Source organism: Melanerpes formicivorus, unplaced genomic scaffold (assembly GCF_026170545.1).
Source record: "Melanerpes formicivorus ecotype bairdi unplaced genomic scaffold, bMelFor1.0.p_v2 SCAF_123, whole genome shotgun sequence".
Lineage (NCBI taxonomy): Eukaryota > Metazoa > Chordata > Aves > Piciformes > Picidae > Melanerpes > Melanerpes formicivorus.
The window spans coordinates 973,345-993,497 of NW_027142475.1; the positions used below are offsets into that span (position 1 = coordinate 973,345).

Below are 20,153 nucleotides of genomic sequence, written 5' to 3' on the forward strand. Positions count from 1 at the left end.
GGACTCCACCACCTCCCTGGGCAGCCTCTGCCAGGCCCTGACCACTCTGGCAGCAAAGGAATTGTTCCTCCTCTCCAACCTAAGCCTCCCCTGGCACAGCTTGAGGCCATTTTCACTCTTGTCGTTGCCTGTTCCTTGGGGGAAGGGGATGCCCAGGTGCGACGCCCACAGGATGCCAGCGCCCAGGGCACACCGCGGGCTGTGGGTACCACGCGGGCTGCCGACCCCCTCCCCCCCCCGTAGCAACCCCCCGGGGAAAACGGCGGGGGGCGGCGGGCGAGCTCCTGGCTATAAAAGGACCGGATCCGGCGGCCCCGTCCCGCCGCCCGCTGCCCCCGGGCCCGGGGGGCGGAGGCGCGCAGGGAATGCGCAGCCACGAAGCTTTTCGGAGTCTTTCCCCAAATATGGTGCCTGGGCCCGAGTCACGGAGCCGGTGGGGAGGGAGGACGGGGCGGGGGGGGCTGACATCACCGGTCCGGCCCCGAACCTTTTAGCGCGGGGTCGGCGGCCCCGCCGCGCACTCCACCGGCTCCCGGTCCCGCACCGCCCGCACCTCCCGCAGCAGCGCCCGTAAGTCCCACTGAGGGGCGGGGGGGCATCGGGGAGGGTACCCCGGGGGAGAAAACTCAGCGCCTGGCATCGGGGGGCTGCTGCCCGGCATGAGGACCCCGAGTCTGGACTGGGAACGCGGCTCCCGGGGCTGTGCTGCCGCTCCGGGCATGGGGACTCCTGGGCGGCCCCGTGCCCGGGATGGGGATGCCACGGCCGGGATGGAGACCCTGCTCTTGGGATGGCGACGCTGCTCCCAGGCTGTGCTCCTACTGCCAGGATGGGAGTCCCACTCCTCTGGCTGGGACACTGCTGCCCGGACTGGGGATGCTGCCCCTTGCCTTGCCCCACTGCTCCCTGGCTGAGGGTCAGGCCCACCGGGAGGAGCTGCAGGGCTGGCAGGTCCAGGGGAAGCTGCTGGCCAGTGGGCACTGCCGTGTGGCCAAGGGAGCTGTGAGTGGGTGAGGCTGGGGTCTGCCTGGGATCCCCCCGTGCTATGCTGGGCCAGGGCACAGGGTGCTGGGCAGCTGGGCCACAGAGCAGAGCTGGCTGTGGCACTGCTGGCGGTGCCTAGTGGTGCCTCTGGGGTGCCCCTGCATAAACCATGGGGCTTGGGGGGGCCCTGGCACTGCTGGCAACATCCTCTGTGGCACTGAGCTGTGCCAGGGCGCAGGGCCTGTCCAGGATGTGCCCAGCAGTTGGGGTGAGCCAGCCCAGGGCAGGGTATGGATCTGGGCACTGGGCACATGGCTCCTCGGGGGCACAGCTCTGATACTTTGGTGGCTGAATGCCAAGCAGGGAGCCGTGAAGGGAGGAGTGATGTCATCTCCACTGAGGATTTGGCTGCTGGCTCCCAGTACCTCTCCCTCCTGGCATCTTCCCTGGCATCCTCCAGCCCTGCCTGCAGCCAGCTACCTGCCATCTCTACCCACAGCATGCCCTTACAAGGGCATGGGCACGGCTCCCACCTCGATCCTGCCTTGCCTAAGCTCCCCAGCACCCCACGGTGCCACAGCCACCCCACCCTGGCATGGTGTGGCCACCCTGCCATGGTCACCTACTGTGGTCATCCTGCCACCCAGAGCCCTCTGCCCTGTAGTGCCCATGGGGCAGCACGGCTGCTGTGGCTGGAGGACATGGCCATGCCAGGGACATTTGTGCCAGCCAAGAGATGACAGCCAGCTGAGCAGGCAGGGGACAGGGACAAGGCTGCTCCCTCACACAGCCTGACCCAGGAAGTGGGGACAAGGTCCTTCTGCTGGCATGGGCACTGCCTGTCCCAGGGCACAGCTGAGCACTCACCTCCAAATGTGCCCAGATAGAGCCGGTGCCAAGGGAAGTGCCCGGAGCAGAGCACGTCCCTGCTGCACCAGGTGGATGCCCCAGAGTGCCGGGGTGTCGGCGGGGTCCCTGGGCAAGGGCACAGCATCTTCACAGCCCGACGGTCCCTGTCCCTGCCAGGGCTCCCACCCACCGCAGAGATGGCAAACAAGGGCCCTGCCTATGGCATGAGCAGGGACGTGCAGTCCAAGATCGAGAAGAAGTACGATGACGAGCTGGAGGAGCGGCTGGTGGAGTGGATCGTGGCGCAGTGCGGCTCCTCCGTGGGCCGCCCCGAGCGGGGCCGCCTGGGCTTCCAGGTCTGGCTGAAGAACGGCGTCGTAAGTAGGAGGCTGGGTGGGCACGGGGTGAGCGGCTCCGCAGCGCGGTGGGGGGCGTGGGGGGCGCAGCGAGCACGTCCTCTCCTCCGCTCTGCTCGCAGGTCCTCAGCCAGCTGGTGAACAGCCTCTACCCTGCCGGCTCCAAGCCCGTCAAGATCCCCGACGCCCCCCCGACCATGGTGTTCAAGCAGATGGAGCAGATCGCTCAGTTCCTCAAGGCGGCTGAGGACTACGGCGTGGTCAAGACGGACGTGTTCCAGACCGTCGACCTCTTTGAAGGTGTGGACGGGCGGCCGGGGGGCAGCCGCGGCTGGGGAGGGGTCGGGGGCTGTCACGCCGTGCCCGCCCTCATGCCCTTCCGTCCCTTCCCTTGGCAGCCAAGGACATGGCGGCGGTGCAGAGGACGCTGATGGCCCTGGGGAGCCTGGCGGTCACCAAGAACGACGGCAACTACCACGGGGACCCCAACTGGTTCATGAAGTAAGTGGGGAGCGCGGTCCCGGGGGTGGGCACCCCCCTGCTACCCAGCAGAGCCCTGGAGCGCAGGGGATCCCTGGGGAGCAGGTGCTGCCGGGGCACCCCAGAGACAAGGGGCTGGGCACCGGGGTGGGCACGGGGGTGCCAGATGTGCCTCTCCCCCCGCCCCGCAGGAAGGCGCAGGAGCACAAGCGGGAGTTCACCGAGAGCCAGCTGAAGGAGGGCAAGAACGTCATCGGCCTACAGATGGGCAGCAACAAGGGCGCGTCACAGGCGGGGATGAGCTACGGCCGGCCCCGGCAGATCATCAGCTAGGCAGCCGCTCCCCGCCGCCCCCAGCCCTCCCGCCGCCGCCGGGAGAGCAGCCCCGGCCGGGACCTCCGTCTCCGCTCCCCCGGCCCAGCGCGCCGCAGAGCCGCCCCTCACCCGCTGGTATTTATTGGAAGGGAAGCGCCAGCCAGCCCCAGCGACCCTCCAGCGCCAAGGGCAGCATGTGCCCAGCCCCGGGGACGCCGGGGCAGCCGCTCCCCGCCGGCCTCGCACGCCCCCGCCGCCCCCTCGCCAGCCCCCGCCGCCAGCCGGTCCCGTCCCCGCCGCGCTCGCTGGCACCCACGGGTGCCCCGCTGCCCTCCCCGGGGCCGGCGGGCGGGAAGGGAGCGAGCCCCGGGCCCCGGAGCCGCTCTGCCCTGCCCGCAGCCCCACACGAGCCCCGCGCCACCGCCGCCGAGATCCTTGCAACGGGGAGAGAAGAGAACTGGCCTCGGGTTTGTACTTCGTCTTTGTCAACATTAAAGGGTCTTCATCTAGCGCGGCCTGACGAGGGTTCCTCCCCGCCAGGGAAGCCACAGGCAGCCCCCAGCAAAGCCGCCCGGCCCACGCCTGCTCTTCCTTGCAGCTGGCACAGCCCCAGCCGCCCCCTGCCCAGAGCAGCCCCTGGAGGTGCCCAAGAGATCCGTGGCCATGGCCCCTCAGGCCCTGGTCCGTGGGCAGGGGGGTGATGGTTGGACTTGACCAACCCAGCACCACCAGGAGGTCTCCCCCCAGCCCGGAGGTGCTGGGTGGCTGAGGCTCGCCCCTGGCGGGCCCAGGGGGCGGGCAGAGGGGGGAGGGGAGGCCAGAGGAGAGTTTTCAAGGCTTTATTTGGAAAGCTACACAAAAGGGCTTTGCTGATTAAAAAACAAACCCCAGCTTTAGAAAAACCAACCACCCCCCCCGGGGCCACCAGGGAGCCAACCCTGCTCCCGGCCCGCCCCTGCCACAGCAACTCAGCCTCCCCCTCCCGGCCCGCAGCAGCACTGCCTGCAGCCTCAGCCCTCCCGGGCACAAACCAGGACCCCGGGAAGCGCCCACCCTGCCACCACCCCTGCTGCCGTGCCAGCCCAGCAGGGGCAGCCCTGCCCTGTCCCCCCACGGCTGCAGCGCTGGCAGTGCCCTGCTGCTTTCTGCCTGCCCAGCTGCTTGCCTGCCTGTGGAAGAGGAGGAGGTGGCAGGGTCAGGGAGCAAGCACTGCAGAGGGGCAGAATGGATCCCTGCTTCTGAACTGGGCGCAGCTGCTGGGTGCTGGCCAGCTCCCAGCCCAGCAGGGTGGGCAAGTGAGAGAGCTGAGGGGTCCCTGCTGGCAGAGGCAGCTGCCAGGGGCCCTGCTCTCTTTTCCAGGGGACAAAGTGTCACTTCTGCCCCGTGCTGCAAGGTTGCTGCAGCTGTGGTGTCCGTGGGGCTCTGTGCAGGGCTCCACCACTGCTGCCATGCATGCAGGGGGCAGCACCCTGGGGTCCTGTTCCACGCACAAAGGGAAGCCCTGAGTGCCACCTCCATCAGGGCTGGGTTTAAGGCTTGCTTTGGTCCCCTCCTGCTGCCAGCAGCCTTTCTCCTCCTTTCTTAGCCCCCTCCAGCACCACCTGCCACAGCACAGGCTGGCCACGCTCCGTGGTGCCTCAGGAAGCCTCTGCTGCCCTGCTCGGGAGGGACACAGCCCCAGGCAGGGCCCCAGCCCCGGGCAGGGCCCCGGCCCCAGCCCCAGCCCCAGCTAGCAGGCCTGGTGCTCCCTGTCCTCTGCCATCGCCTCCCGCCCCAGGTACCCGGCCGGGGCTGCCTCCTGCGAGCTCCCAGCTCTGCCGCTGCTGGGCAGTTTGGGGTGGGTGGGGGTCCAGGACCCCTCCTCCCTTTCGCCCTCCTGGGCAGGCTCAGGCTGCTCACACTCCAGCTCCACCTCCTCCACCTCCTTCTCCCGGTACAGTGGCACCGACTCCATCTCCAGGCCGCTCTCCAGGGCGCGGTGCTTCCCCCCCTGCTGGTACCACCTGCAGGCGCCGGAGCCGCTGCAGGCCAGCTCCAGCCCCACGTTGTTCCTGGTCAGGCAAACCTCCAGCATGTAGTAGAAAGTCCAGAACACAGCGAAGCAGCCCAGCAGCAGGAGGGTCTGGGGGGGAGGAAAGCCCTTGAGAAAGAGAGCCCTCCAGCAGCCCCTAGCCCTGCCCAGGCTGCCAGGAGGGGGGCAGGTGCCTGCTCCCCCGGTCCCTCCTGCAGAGGGGGGGTCCCCAGGCAGCTCACCTTGAGGGTGTTGGCTGTGATTGTGTAGTGCTGCTCCTCGGGGATCTCCAGCCCCGGAGGGCAGGGCAGGGAGAAGTCACTGCTCAGGTACTGCCCACTCATGGCCTCCTCCAGCAGCCTGGGGGACAGAGGCACCCTGTGAGGGTCCCACAGGCAGGGCACAGATGCTCCAGAGAGGGCCCCAAACACTCACAGAGGGTCCAGAGTGCCTCTTCCAGCACTGACTGTTGCCCCCTGGGGTCCAAGCCAGCCAGCAGAGCTGTTTGCCACAGCCCATGGCTGCCCCGGGCAGGGGATCGAGGGCAGTGGCTCCAGCTCAGCAGCACCTGCTCAGAGACCCCTGAGCATCTCCCCCAGCCCCCTTCTCCTGTCTGCCCACCAGGGAGAGCTTGTGGGCTCCTACCTCTGCCGCTCCCTCATCTCTGCTGGGGACCAGGAGGAGCCATACAGGGTCAGCTGCCACTGCTTCAAGGTGCCAGGCCTCAGGCTGCCATCTCCTGGGGAGGAAACAGGTTGGACCGGCAGGGGACAGCCCCCAGCTGCTGAGCTGGCAGCTGCCCGGGCCAGCACCCCCCGGGGGAGGGCAGGACTCACCAATGTCCCTGACGACCAGCCTGTAGGTGCCCTGTGCCTCCTCCCCCCAGCAGCGCACGGTGGAGAAGGTCCAATCGGCAAAGCCGTTGGGGTCCCTGCCCGGGGGGAGGAGAAACAACCACTGAGAGGCCAGGGGCCGAGCCCACCCCACGCCCCCGGCCCTCCCCGGGGCTTACGAGTCCATGCTCCTGGTGGTGCCTATCAGGGACATCATGCCGCTGGGGCACAGCAGCCGCACCTCCAGGTTGCCCCGGCGGGGGTGGGTGATGGTGACGGTGACTGCCACGTGCTCCAGGGTCCGCATGCCGGAGAGCTCCAGGTCGGCAGCAGTGACTGGGAAGGGAGAGGAGGGGGTGGCCATGCCAGCTGGTCCCCAGAGGCTGCTGTGCCACAGGGGGCACCAAGGCTTCTCCCTGCCTCCTCCTGGCTGCCACCCTCTGGCTGTGCCTCTGCGCGAGGAGCAGGAGCCAGGCAGGCTGTGCCAAGCGCCTGGCAGCAAAGCCACGCTGTGCCCGGCGGCCTGGCCCTGTTCCCTGCTCCTTGTGAGCTTCCTTCTCTGCCCAGGCTGAGCCACCCACACAGCAGCCCAGCCTGGCACGCTCCCTGCCAGGCACCCCACGTCGTGCCTGGGCTGCTGGCCTGGGCCAGGGGCTGCCAGGTACTCCTGGAGCAGAGATGCAGGAGGGAGGTGGTGCTGGCTGTCCTCTGCCCACAGCTGTGCCCACTCCCTGCCCTCTCATTTACCAGCAGCTAAGTCCTCATCTCACAAGCAGGGCCCAGCTGCTGCCTGTGCCACTGCCCCCTGAGCTCCCTGGCATCCAGCTCTGCCCTGACTCAGGGCTCAGGAGCCCACCCAGGGCACCCAGTGAAATAAAACCTTGCTCTTCATCAAACCCTTCCTGCTGTGACCCCAGAGGTAGCCAGGAGCCAGGTTTGGCCAGAGCCTGGTGCCCAGGCTCCCTGCTCCATCCTCAGCCATCTGAGCAGCTCCTGAGGGCTAATGACAGCAGCAGGAAGCTCTGCAGGCTGCAGAGCAGAGCCCAGCCTGTGGCTCAGCCTCCTCCTGGCAGCCCTGGCAGAGGTGCTCCCCAGCCTCTTCCAAACCCTGCTCTCTGCCCAGCTCTCTGCTCATCACCCCTCTGAGGGCAGAAGGAAGCTGCCTGAGCTCCCCCTGCCCAGGGGCAGAATGGGGTTCACCCAGGCAGCAGGCTGCCAGCCCTCTCTCCCTCCCCAGGAGAGCCCAGCACCTGCCCAGCATCTCCAGCCTGCAGCAGGGAGGGAAGGCACAGACCCAGCTGGGAGGATCCTGCCAAGCTCCAAGGGGGCACCTGGGGAGCCTGAGCAACAGCCTCTGGGCACTGCCACCCTCCAGCACCTCTGCAGGAGCTGCAGCTGGGGCAGCAGAGAGGGGCAGGACTGGGATGGACCGGGAAGGGCCTGGGGCTGAGCTCTCCTTCCCACCGGTAGCAGCCAGAGCAGCTCCTTGTTTGTGTGGCCAGAGCTTGGCCAAGTCGGGAGCTGCAGCATTACCTAAAATGGTCAAAGGCAGAGGAGCAGAGCTGGCTGCTGCCCAGCCTGGCCAGGCTCACCAGGGCCTGTCTGGCTCCTCAGGGACATCAGGCTGCGGACAGAGCTATGGGGAGGGGACCACAGCGGCAGACACAGGTCCCCTGGGGATGGCAGCCCCACGCTTAACCCCTCCATGGCCCCACGCAGCCCTGGGCTGCCCTGCCAGGCTGTGGCGTGCCCAGCTGTGCCCCCTGGCAGCAGGAAGGGGCTGGCTCCCTGGCCTCAGGCCTGGCAGGGCTGCTCTCACCGTTCCAGGCCACCTCCAGCTCCTGTGGCAGCAGGGGGATGCTCCGACCCTCCCTCAGCGTGGGGCTGACGTAGGAGGCCAGGTAGGGCACAGACTCCCAGACCTGTCAGGGACAGGGTAAGAGGGTTCAGCACAGGCTGTGCCCTCCCTGCATGCCCACCTCACAGCCACCCCTCTCTCCATCACCTGCTGCTCTTCCAAGCTGCTCCTGTCCCCTGGCACCTGTGGAGGTGGGCCCAGCCTGAGCCCCAGAGGAGAGGAGGAGCAGCCTGGAAGCCATGGAACAGGGAGGGGCACTGCTGGCAACCCACAGCGGCCATGCAGTAGGTGAGGACCAAGTGCCAAAGGGCTGTGCCCTGGTGCCCATGCCACTGGGGGCACAAGGAGGAGGGCAGGCAGCAGGGAGCTGCCAGCTGGGCACCGTTTCCTCAGGGCAGATGCCCTGCAGAGGGGCAAGGACGCTCCCATGCCATCCATCAGAGCTGCCATGCCCATGCAGGCTCTCACCATGGCTATATATAGTGCTGGGAGAGCAGCAGCTGGGGGCAGCTCCCAGCCTGCTGACTTCATCCCCAAGGCAGCCTCCCGGCCGGGGCTGGCACAGCCGTGCCCGGGGGTGGCAGCGGGGGACAGGGCACTGCCGGCGCCCCGGGGTGTGCCAGGCCTGGCAGGGCACTTACCTTGGCAGCGTTCACCAGCCTCCAGGCGTTCAGCAGCCCGAAGCCGTGCTGGTGGCTGTGGCTGAAGCCTGCCTGGTTGGTGTCCCAGCGGGCATGGCGGTCCTGGTACTGCAGAGAGAGCAGCGGCGCCCTGCTTGCCCCTGGCACACCGGCGAGGAGGTGTCCTGGGGCACGGGGGGCTGGGCACCAAGGAAAGGAGGCTCAGAGCCCTCCCACAGCAGCAGGGAGGCAAACCCTCCTGGCCTTGTAGGAAAGACACAGGTTGGCCTCTGTCTGAAAGGAGCCCCGGGGCAAAGGGCTGCCCAGCTCCTCGGACGGGCAGCAGCAGCGCAGGGCACAGATGCCTCTGCTCTGAGACATCCCAGCCACAGCCCACAGGGTGGCAGAGGCCCTGGGGAGAAGGAACCAAGGCCTCTAAGTCAGCAGGAGCTGGGTCAGCACAGATCTGGGTCCCATCACTTCTCAGCTTGGAGCCCCCATGGCAGCCTGGCTGTGGTTGTGGCAAGCCCTGCCCCGTGCCAGCAGGAGGCCAAGTCCTGCTCCACGGAGGGGTGCAGGAGAAAGCCTGTGCCCAGCCTGCACTGGGCAGCTCCAGCCAGGTCCCAGCTGTGCTCCCTGCAGAGAAGCTGTGCTGGAGGGGGGAGGGAAGGGCTGTGCTGGCCCCCCAGGAGCCCCAGCCAGAGGCCAGCTCCTCGCTGCCCCTCCGCTGTGGGGTGGCACCGTGCAGACGTCTGCAGCTGCACCCCACGTGTGTGCCCACCGAGCCTCTGCCAGCCCCTGGGGTTGGCAGGCAGAGGCATTCCTGGAGCAAATTCCCCATTTCTTTCCATGACAGAGGAGAAAGCCTCAGCCACATCCCTGGGGGAGCAGGGCTGGGGGGGAGAGCGCAGCCCCTGCAGCGCCAGCCGGGCTGCGGCGGCAGGCAGGGGGGCACCGAGGGCCTGCAGGGCAGCTGCTGGGGCGGCAGGGCAGGGGGAGGCAGGGCAGCAGGGCCGGGGCCGCTCACCTGGGTGGCAGTGAAGACGATGATGTGCTGCACATCTCGCCAGGTGAGGCAGGGCCGCACCTGCAGCATCAGCGCGATCATGCCAGCCGCCAGCGGGGCAGCGGCGGACGTCCCGGTGTGCCCCTCCGTGCAGCCCGTGCCCTTCTGCAGGTCCCAGTCTGTTGTCACCTGCCCAGCAGGGGGACAGAAGCCTCCTGTCAGCCCGGCGTGCCGTGCTGGGCTGGCCGGGGGCGCTGCTGGAGCGCGCAGCCCTGGCCCCGAGCCGTGCCCTCGCCGCCAGCCCCCGCGCAGCCTGGCACACGCCGGGGGGCAGGGGGCAGCCACGCGATGGGCACAGGCTGGTGTGGGTGCTGAGCCACCCCGGGACACAGCTCTGCCAGCTGTGGCAGGGGAGAGCCCTGGCAAAGAGCCTGCAGCCACTCAGGAGGAGCAGGGACACAGCTCCCTCCCGGCCCCTCCAGGCAGCCAGGAGGAAGAGGAGGGACTGCGGCTGAGTGCCCCTGGTCCCTCGCTCAGGGACACCTCCTGCCCCTCTGCCACCACAGGGCAAGGCCTGCTGGGGCACTGGGGCAGTGCCCAGCCCAAATGCAGCATGCCAAGGGCAGCATCCAGAGGCTGTTCTTTAAGGCAAGGAGGAAGATCTCCGGGTGCCCAGGGCCTGCCCTGCAGCCCTGGCCTGCACGAACCACACCTCCCTGCCTGCCTCTCCCTGGCAGGGGCAGCTTCCCCCAGACAGGAGGGAGGGATGTGCAGCACTGGAGCTTTCCCCCACTCTGTGGCTGCTGAGATCAGAGGTGCCAGAGCAGGGCAAGAGCAGCATGAGCAGGGCAGCAGCAGGAGGGGGTCGGGGAGCAGCTGCTGAAAAGCCTGGAGACACTTCCCAGGCACTTCCTGCCCAGGACATGGGCACCCAGCAAAAAGCAGCACAGAGTGGGAAGGACAAGACCACAGCTCCCCAGGCCTGAGCTGGGATGAAGCCACCCAGTGGGGGGCTGAGCAGGGGGCCTGGGGCTGGGGCTCCCCAGGGCAGAGGGCAGCTTTGCTTCGGCAGCAGATGAAGGGAGACAGAGAGCAACGAAGCAGCTCCAGGGGAAGCTGATGGCTTGGGACCTTCCTCATCTTCACTCCAGCAGAACCAGGCATCCCCACAGGGATCCTCTGGGAGGGCCTGGGGCACAGGGAAGCTCAAGAGAGGCACCAGGAGGTTCCCAGCTGGGTGGCACCTCCCACGGGCAGCCAGCCCGCGGCCGCCGGCAGCTGCAGCGCCTCTTGCCTTCTATGCCCCAGTCCCACACAGCCTGGCAGCTGCTGCCAGCTCACCCTCAGCCACTGCATGTCCTGCACAGCACACCCTGGGAGCAGAAACCTCCAGCAGGAAGTGCAGCTGCTGCCAGGAGCTGCATTAAATTCTTCCCATTAAGGGAAGCAGACTAAGTTATTATGGTCTGCCAGGAGAACCCGGCTGGCTGCTGAGAAGTTAACTCTGACTGCCCTGCTGCACAGCTGAGGGCATTCAGGGGCACAGAGCCCTCCAGAAAGGGGAGGGGGCTGAGCCTTAGCGTGCCAGGGGCACACTGCACAGCCGGCATGGCACTGCCAAGGCACCACCTGGCACACGCCGTGCCCAGGCTGTGCAGGGCACCTCCTCACGGCCCCTGCTGGATACCAGCTGCCACCTTAGGGCCCCACAAGGCCAGCAAGCAAAGTGAGGGTGGGTTTGACACTGCTGCCATGCTCTCAGCAGCAGCTGGCCAGGGGAAGCTGGCCATGAACCCAAAGCCCTGAAGCTGCTGCTGGAGGGGCAGCAGAGCCTCTGCTCCTTTCTTCCCAGTGCCACTGTGCCAGCCTGGCACCACAGCAGTGATTCTGAAAGGAGAACTCAGAAGCCTGGCCTGGGCTTTCCCTGCTGCGTGAGCAGAGCCCCAGCAGCTTGCCAAGCCCCAGCCCTGTGGCTGAGGAGCCTCTCCCTGCTGCCCCAGCGTGTGGGGAGCCTGTCTGACAAGCCTGGGCGCAGCTCCTCCCTGGCAAAGGCACAGCTGCACCTCCCTGCTTGCAGGGGCACCCTCAGCACCTCCCTCAGCACCTCCCTCAGCACCTCCCTCAGCACTGCCCCTCAGCTGGGCCATGCTGGGACACCACTGCCTCATCCCCTGCCAGCAGGGTGGCTCTGGGAGCTCCCAGGGCCTGCCAGGCCAGAGGCAGCCCCCAGCGTTCAGGCCTGGGCTCCACTGCTGCCTTAGCCCCAGGGGCTCCCCACTGCCATCCCGGGTCAGGCACGGGGCACAGCCACCGGGGCCTGGCAGCCCCTGGGTGCAGCAGCAGCGAGGAAGGAACACCCTGGGTCAGGGCTGGGGCTGGGGAGAGCAGGCCTGGCTGCTTGGCTCGGGCAGAAAGGACATTCTCTTGACAAGAAGTCATTTTTTGGCAGAAAAAGGGAAAAAGCTGATAAAAATACTCTGAGAAATGCATCTGGGAGAGGCCTCCCTGCCAGGCCAGCAGCAGCCAGGGCCAAGCAGCTTGAAGAGCCCCAGGCTGCTCCCAGCCCCTGTGCTGCCACAGCTGAGGGGCTGGGGGGGGCAGGGTGTGCTGCAGCCCCCCAGGAGCTGAGCCACAGCCCCCCTGGCCCCTACCTGCCCAGGACAGCAGGAGTCTGGCTCCAGAAGCCCTCCTGGCTGCACAGGGGAGGCACAGAGCGAGCTGGGCAGAAGCTGCAGGGCTGTGGGCAGGGGCACAGCTCCAGCAGGGCCCAGGGGGAGGCTGGGGGGGTACTCACAATGCTCCTCATCATCTTGTCCCCACCACTGAAGGTGACAGCCAGCATGGAGGCACACTCCTCGGCGTAGAAGGGCATGGAGCCTGTCTCGTCCACTGCGCCTGCCAGGGGCAAAGGGCACCCAGCCTGAGAGCCCTGCTGGCCTTGGGCTGCTCAGCTCACAGTGTGGACAGCCCCTGAGCACTGCCCTGCTGCCTCTGCTCTGCCACTGGGCAAGGGAAGCCACAGGAAAGATCCTTTCCCCGTGCTGGGCACAACACAGGTCTGCTGGAGCAGCTCTGCTGTGGGGCAGGCTGAGAGCTGGGGCTGCTCAGCCTGGAGGGGAGAAGGCTGCAGGGAGAGCTCAGAGCTGCAGCTCAGGGTCTGCAGGGAGCTGCAGGCAGGCTGGGGAGGGACTGCTCAGCAGGGCTGGGGGTGGCAGGAGCAGGAGCAAGGCTTTGAGGCTGGAGCAGGGCAGAGTTAGGTTGGGCACCAGGAGGAAGCTCTGCACAGGGAGGCTGGGGAGACACTGGCACAGGCTGCCCAGGGAGGTGGCTGAGGCTCCATCCCTGGAGCCCTTCAGGCTCAGCCTGGCTGTGTCCCTGTGCAGCCTGCTCTGGCTGGAGCTGTCCCTGCTGTGGGCAGGGGGTTGGCCAAGGTGTCCTTGGAGGGTCCCTGCCCATCCAGTGCACTCTGTGCCTGTGTGAGGTCACCCCCCAGCATGGGCTGTCTGTCACAGGCCCTGAGATGGAGGCCAGCCCCCAGGCAGGGATTTCCTTGGCCTGCTCCTGCTGTGCAGCTCCGAGGCAAGCTGCAGGCAGGAGGGCTGCAGCCCAGCCCAGCCCTGCCCCCTGCCAGGCTCGCTGCCAGGGCAGGCGCTGCTTTCCTGCCCCCAGGCAGGCTGGGCAGGGTCGGGACGGTGTGCAGTGCCCCTGGTGGGCAGGCAGGGGCCGGCAGGCACTGCTCACCGATGGTGACAGTGTAGATGGAGTTGGCATAGCCGTCGTAGTTGCAGTTGTCGCTGTGCTGCCCGCCGTTGCCGCTGGCCACCACGAAGATGCTGCCGAAGCCTCTGCGGCCGGCGATCACCCCGTGCTGCAGGGCAGCCTGCCAGGGGGCACAGCCCTCAGTGCCTGGGCTGGGGCTGGCCTCAGTCATCCTCAAGCCCTTTTCCCACCCCAACCCTCCTCCCTGGGCAGGGGGCTCCTTCCCCAGCCCATCCCCACAGCACGGCTGTCCCCGGCGGTCCTCGCATCGAGCCGGCCGTGCCCACAGCCCTGCCAAGAGCTGAGGGTGGCAGCAGGGCTGCGTGCCCAGGCTGTGCTCCACCCAGCTGGCAGCACCAGGCAGCTGTGTGTGTGCAGCCCCCAGCCTCTGGTACAACAACAGTGCCTGGGACCAGCCCACAGACAGCTCACTGCGGGCTGGAGCCGATTCTGCCCTGAAACCACAGAGAGCAGGCAGCAGAGCACCCCCCAGGCACTGAGAGCACGGGGAAGGGGCAGCACTTCACCTCCAGAGGTCAGGGGGCAGGCCCAGCCTCCCAGCCCTGCCAGGGCTCACTCTGGAGCTGGCTCCCCAGCAGCATGGAGGCTTCCCCAGCCTCCCCGTGCCAGGCTCAGCCAGCGCTGCCCTCCCCCAGCAGCCTCCCCCCTGCCCAGCACAGCTCTGCTGCCAGCCACACAACCAAACCTGTGCTGAGCCACAGCCACGACCCCCCCCGGCCTGTCCTGGCAGCTGAGACCCCAGGGGCACCAGAGTGCCAGGCTGGGGGCAGCTGTTGTTACCTTGCCCAGCTGGTGAGGGCCATCCACAGTCTTCCCATCATCATCTGGGCCCCAGCTGCAGAGAGGGACAGAGAGAAGTGACCTCCCCAGGAGTCACAGGCAGTGCCTCTCCCTCCCATGGCAGAGAGCTACCAGCACCACCCCTGGCATCAGAGGGCACTGTGCCCCTGGGGCAGATGATCTCTGGGGTTTACCCAGGAGCCAGCTTCTTGCACGTGCCAGTCCCTGCCCCAGCCCTGAGCTGGGGATCCCTGCTGGCCGCGGGCACCGTGCCCCTTTGAGGGCCCTCCCGCCACAGAGCAGCTCTCAGGAGCCAAGGGGGTGCCCCAGGGGGAGAGGAGCTGCTGGCTGGGAGCCCTGGGGGCAGGGCAGGGCCTCACCTGCAGCTGTAGATGTCGTTGATCTGATAGTGCTTGTTGAAGGCCACGGCCTCCATGCTGTCCGTCAGGGGCCCGTCCAGCACCCGGATCCCTGCGGGGGCACAGGGGCAGGCAGGAGGTCAGAGCAAGCTCTGAGACAGGGCAGGCACAGCCCCAGGAGCCAGAGAGCCCCAGGAGCCAGAGAGCCCCAGGAGCCAGAGCTCCCAGAGCTGTAGCCCTGCAGAGCAGCCTGCAGGGGCTGGGTGCGTGGTGCCAGGGGCTGGGTGTGTGGCAGGGGCTGGGTGTGTGGCAGGGGCTGGGTGTGTGGCAGGGGCTGGGTGTCTGGCAGGGGCTGGGTGTGTGGCAGGGGCTGGGTGTGTGGTGGCAGGGGCTGGGTGTCTGGCAGGGGCTGGGTGTGTGGCAGGGGCTGGGTGTGTGGCAGGGGCTGGGTGTGTGGTGCCAGGGGCTGGGTGCGTGGCAGGGGCTGGGTGTGTGGTGGCAGGGGCTGGGTGTGTGGTGGCAGGGGCTGGGTGTCTGGCAGGGGCTGGGTGTGTGGTGGCAGGGGCTGGGTGCCTGGCAGGGGCTGGGTGTGTGGCAGGGGCTGGGTGTCTGGCAGGGGCTGGGTGTGTGGCAGGGGCTGGGTGTGTGGCAGGGGCTGGGTGTGTGGTAGCAGGGGCTGGGTGTGTGGTGGCAGGGGCTGGGTGTCTGGCAGGGGCTGGGTGTGTGGCAGGGGCTGGGTGTCTGGCAGGGGCTGGGTGTCTGGCAGGGGCTGGGTGTCTGGCAGGGGCTGTGTCTCCCCCCCACCTCCACAGCCTCTGCTCCTCTGCCAAGCAAGTGCCCTGGTCCCAGCAGCACCAGGCTGGTGGTGGTGACAGCCCAACAGGACACCAGCTGGGCTCACTCCTGAGCCCCCTGCCTGGAGTGCTGCTCCTCAGGGGCCTCCTCACAGCCCACCCTCCGTCATCCTGCTGTGTTTCAGGGCAGGTCCCTGTCTGGAGCCATTGCTTCCCCTTCCTGTCAGCAAAGGGCCAGCCACGGCTTTGGGAGGGACAGCACAGCAGGCTGGGGGCCATCAGGGGGCACAGAGAGGGAGCTGAGAGCAGGGCAGGGTGCAGAGCCCACCTCCAGTGCCCCTGGGCGAGCTCCTGATGCCCACCTCAACCCTAAGCCCATCCCCACCGGCACAGCCAGGGCGGGTGGCACCATCTGCTGGTATGGACAGAACCACATCCCAGGGCCCTCTGCTCTGCCAGGGACAGCCTGCCTGGCACACCGCTCCTGGCTCCCTCTGGGAGTGAGTGTGAGGAGGCCACAGTGGCACATTCCTGGATTCTGGACCCTCACCCTCTGTCCATCTCCACCAGGCAGAGCTGAGGCTGAGGGCTGGGGGAGCACAGGGGCCATGAAGGTGATCAGAGAGCTGAGAACCTCCCCTGCGGGGACAGGCTGGGAGAGCTGGGGCTGTGCACCCTGGAGAAGGCTCCAGGGAGACCTCAGAGCAGCCTTCCAGTACCTGAAGAGGCTCCAGGAGAGCTGGGGAGGGACTTGGACAAGGGCTGGGAGGGCCAGGATGGGAGGGAATGGACTGGAGCTGGAGGAGACCAGATTCAGACTGGAGATGAGGAAGGAATCCTTGCCAGTGAGGGTGGGGAGAGACTGGCACAGGCTGCCCAGGGAGGCTGTGGCTGCCTCCTCCCTGGGGGTGTTCAGGACCAGGCTGGATGAGGCCCTGAGCAGCCTGTGCTGGGGGGAGGTGTCCCTGCCCATGGCAGGGGGCTGGAGCTGGTCCCTTCCAACCCAACCCCTTCTACCCATCTATGAAATATTCCCTTCCCTGCTGCCCCTGGGCACAGCCTCAGCTGCAGTGCTGCAGAGGGCACATTGGCTGTGTGCCCTGGGCTGCCAGGGCAGGGGCAGGCTGCAGACCCCTGGGCTGGGCTGGGAGGGGCTGCGGGGAGGGGCTGCGGGGAGGGGCTGCGGGCAGGGGCTGCGGGCAGGGGCTGCGGGGCAGGGGCTGCGGGGCTGGGCTGCGGGCAGGGGCTGCGGGGAGGGGCTGCGGGCAGGGGCTGCGGGGCGGGGGCTGCGGGGCGGGGGCTGCGGGCAGGGGCTGCGGGGCAGGGGCTGCGGGCAGGGGCTGCGGGGCAGGGGCTGCGGGCAGGGGCTGCGGGCAGGGGCTGCGGGGCAGGGGCTGCGGGGCTGGGCTGCGGGCAGGGGCTGCGGGCAGGGGCTGCGGGGCAGGGGCTGCGGGGCAGGGGCTGCGGGGCAGGGGCTGCGGGCAGGGGCAGGCAGCCCAGCCCGGGCCAGCCCCGGCACGTACCGGCGATGCGGCTGCCGTAGGCCACTCCCACGGTGCAGAAGCTGTTGTTGGGCACGGCCGCGATCTCCCCGGCGCAGCGCGTCCCGTGGTGGTTGCCGTTCTCCTCGTCGGGGTGAGGCATGGGGTCAGGATCGTTGGAGTTCAAGTCGTAGCTGCCTTCTGGGCTCTGCAAAGGCAGCCGTGCTCAGGGCCCGGGGCTCTGCTCCCCTCTCCCGGGGGCAGCAGCACCAGCAGGACCGGCGCCGGGGGAGCCGCAGGACTTGGGAGGAGCTGCTCCCGGCCAGGGCTGCTGCGGGAAGGGCAGCGACAGAGGCAGCCTCGGCTGCTGCCAGCGGGCAGGGGGAGCCCAGCTCCCGTGGGCAAAGGCTGGGAACCACCCTCCTGCTCCACAGCTGTCTGAACGTGAGCCAGCAGTGTGCCCAGGTGGCACCAGCATCCTGGCCTGCATCAGCAAGAGTGTGGCCAGCAGGAGCAGGGCAGTGGTTGTGCCCCTGTTCTGGGCACAGGTGAGCCCACACCTCCAGCACTGGGCTCAGGTTTGGGCTCCTCACTCCCAGCAGGACATTGAGAGGCTGGAGGAGCTCCAAAGAAGGGCAACAGAGCTGGGGAAGGGTCTGGAGAGCAGGGCTGGGGAGGAGCAGCTGAGGGAGCTGGGAGGGTTGAGTGTGGAGAAGAGGAGGCTGAGGGAGACCTCAGTGCTCCCTGCAGCTCCCTGAGAGGAGGCTGAGGGAGACCTCAGTGCTCTGTGCAGCTCCCTGAGAGGAGGCTGAGGGAGACCTCAGTGCTCTGTGCAGCTCCCTGAGAGGAGGCTGAGGGAGGCCTCAGTGCCCTCTGCAGCTCCCTGAGAGGAGGCTGAGGGAGACCTCAGTGCCCTCTGCAGCTCCCTGAGAGGAGGCTGAGGGAGACCTCAGTGCTCTCTGCAGCTCCCTGAGAGGAGGCTGAGGGAGACCTCAGTGCTCTGTGCAGCTCCCTGAGAGGAGGCTGAGGGAGACCTCAGTGCTCTCTGCAGCTCCCTGAGAGGAGGCTGAGGGAGACCTCAGTGCTCTCTGCAGCTCCCTGAGAGGAGGCTGAGGGAGACCTCAGTGCTCTGTGCAGCTCCCTGAGAGGAGGCTGAGGGAGACCTCAGTGCCCTCTGCAGCTCCCTGAGAGGAGGCTGAGGGAGACCTCAGTGCCCTCTGCAGCTCCCTGCGCGGAGGCTGCAGCCAGGTGTGGGCTGGGCTCTGCTCCCTAGCCTGAGGTGACAGGAGGAGAGGAAGCGGCCCGGCGTGGTGCCAGGGGGTGGCACTCACGTAGTTGGGCTGGATGTCTTTGATGGTGTGCTCCACGCCGTCGTCCACCACCACCACGGTGACGCCGCGCCCCGTCACGTTCCGCTCCCACACGCCGGTGACGTTGATGTCCTTGCCGGGGCTCTTGCGGTTGTTCTGCGTGCCCCAGGGCACAGCCAGGGCGGGGGAGAGGCAGAGGGGGTGGGGGTCAGCTCCCGAGGGAAGGGCCTCCCGGGGCCGGGGCCAGGGCCGGGTTGGGAGCGCAGGAAGGGGATCACAGGAGGTTGGTTTGAGGTGGGCACCAAGCAGAGCAGCCAGCGCTGTGGGGCTGGCACTGCCCCCGTGCCTCACAGGACTAGAAGGGACCTTCGAAGACCACCCAGCGCAACCCCCCTGCCAGAGCTGGAGCATAGAATCCAGCACAGGTCCCACAGGAACACATCCAGATGGGGCTGGAAAGGCTCCAGAGAAAGAGGCTCCACAACCTCTCTGGGCAGCCTGCTCCAGGGCTAAAAAGCTCTCAGCCTCTCCCCATGGGGCACATGCTCCAGTCCTGCCCACTGTGCTGTGCCCACAACCCCTCTGCCCACCCCAGCACCACCAGCGTGGGGGCAGCCACGGGAGCTGCCTCCTGCCGTTGCTATCACGGCAGAGAGCAGAGCTCGCTCCCAGCAGGCTCACCCCAAGCACACACAGCAGCCCTTGTGCCCCGGGGGGCGACAGCTCGCTCCTGGCCGTGCCTCCGGCCCCAGCCCTGCCAGCCCGCGCCAGCAGCCACCGTCCCCACTCACCAGATGCCACTGCTGGGGGTATTTGGGGTCGTTAAAGTGCAGGCTGCGCTTGGAACGCTTCAGCAGCTTCTGCTCCGAGTGCCACCGCACGCTGTCGTGCTGTGCGAACACAGAGTCCACCGAGCGCCGCACGGCCTCGGGCTCGCCGCCCGCCCTGCCCTCGGGCCGGTAGCTGAAGAGGTAGTGGCCGCGGAGCTCCCCGACGCGGCCCATGTTCCGCAGCCCCGCGGCCCGGGCCAGCTCCTCCGCTCGCTGCTCCAGCTCCTCGTCGGGCGCCTCCAGGCTGACCGCCCAGCTCAGGTGGTGCTGCTGCTGCTGGTGGCCGTCAGGGCGCTGCCCGCCGCGGGCAGGGCTGTGCGGGCAGGCGAGGGGCAGGCAGGCAGCGCTCAGCCAGAGCCAGGTGTGGATGCGGAGCGTTGCCTCCATCCCTGCGCTCCATAGCGGCGCCCCCCGCGCCCGATGCGGCATCAGACAGGAGGGCTGCGGACGGCGGGGAGGGGAAACCCGGGGGTGAGAACTTCTGCGGACCGGTAACCGGGCGGCCACAGCCTCCCCCGGGGGTCCGCCGGGGGTCCTGCAGAGCCCCGCAGCTCCCGGCAGGCGTCATTCGGGCTTGTCACCACCCCCCCTGGCACGGCAGCGATCCCCTGCCAGGTAAAGCCCCCGGGCAAGGCAGCTCTTTCCCAGCTGCATGGCACCGGGAGGTCACACCCAGGCAGGACAAGGATCAGGCCACGCTGCCATCGAGTTGGTGGCCCTGGGCCAGAGCACACCACGCTCCGCCAGGAGCTGGTTCCTCTTCCTGGGGAAGTCCACAGAGCTCCTTTCTCACCTGCTCCCCGGTAGGAGGAACCTGCTTGCCCACAGCATGGGCGGAAATCCGCCCCGCAGCAAGCCCCACTCCTTGATCCACGGCGCCACGCGGGTGGGAAACACCTCCCAAGACCCTGCTACGTTTCCCACGTCCATGGAAGTGCCTTCAGGCTGCCCGGGGCTCCACGTCCCGTCAGCAGTCTGCCGCTGGGGACTGCCCCGTGGCTCTCTCCTGCTCACCTCCCACGCCGCTGGCACCACTCACCGGCTGCGGGTCCTGCTGGACACCGAGGTCCAAGTTTCTCTCCCTAAAAGCTGGGCTCTGACTTCGGCTGCTGAGCTCCCAGAGCAGCAGCTCCAGTGGGTGTCTGCACCCTCTGCAGCCCCACAGCGCCCTGGGGCAGACGGCGCTGCCGCTCCAGCGGGCAGACGGCGCCGGGGAGCCGGGGGACGGGGACACGGCTGGGGGCAGGAGCCCGAGTCCCGGCGGTCAAAGCGCAGGGACGGGCTCCGGCCGCCACACAGCCAGGGCTGCGGGGCAGCCGCTCCCCACGGCGGCTCCCCCGGTTCCTGGGGCAGGCGAGGAAAAGCTCCCCGGGCTGGGCAACCGCCTCCAGCCCCGGCGGGGTCCCCGGAGCGGGGAGTGGGGAACGGTGAGCCGCTGACCCCTGCCCGAGCCGGGGGCAGGCAGGACGCCGGCGCTGCCCAGGAGCCCGCCCGACCCCCGCTGCCC

At 68.2% G+C, this 20,153-nt stretch overlaps 2 protein-coding genes across 3 annotated transcripts; one reads left to right on the forward strand and one right to left on the reverse strand.

Moving 5' to 3' along the window:
* The first annotated feature begins 465 nt into the window (after positions 1–465).
* On the forward strand, positions 466–3,086 carry TAGLN (transgelin). Its single transcript, XM_068167820.1, has 5 exons — positions 466–570; positions 2,011–2,210; positions 2,312–2,489; positions 2,588–2,690; positions 2,861–3,086. Exons 2-5 carry the CDS (start codon positions 2,031–2,033, stop codon positions 3,000–3,002), a joined length of 603 nt encoding a protein of 200 aa, XP_068023921.1. The 5' UTR covers positions 466–570; positions 2,011–2,030; the 3' UTR covers positions 3,003–3,086.
* Positions 3,079–20,047, reverse strand: PCSK7 (proprotein convertase subtilisin/kexin type 7). Of its 2 annotated transcripts, XM_068167819.1 has the most exons (16): positions 19,686–20,047; positions 18,608–19,087; positions 17,838–17,972; positions 16,549–16,714; positions 14,253–14,343; positions 13,873–13,927; positions 13,054–13,192; positions 12,107–12,207; positions 9,334–9,501; positions 8,328–8,435; positions 7,648–7,750; positions 6,008–6,164; positions 5,832–5,926; positions 5,641–5,734; positions 5,238–5,355; positions 3,079–5,106 (listed from the first exon to the last, which is right to left on the reverse strand). In XM_068167819.1, exons 2-16 carry the CDS (start codon positions 19,073–19,075, stop codon positions 4,714–4,716), a joined length of 2,391 nt encoding a protein of 796 aa, XP_068023920.1. In that variant the 5' UTR covers positions 19,076–19,087; positions 19,686–20,047; the 3' UTR covers positions 3,079–4,713. The 2 variants fall into 2 exon arrangements, with proteins under 2 accessions (XP_068023920.1, XP_068023919.1); XM_068167818.1 differs by having other exon boundaries at positions 18,608–20,047.
* Between the last annotated feature and the right edge of the window lie 106 nt (positions 20,048–20,153).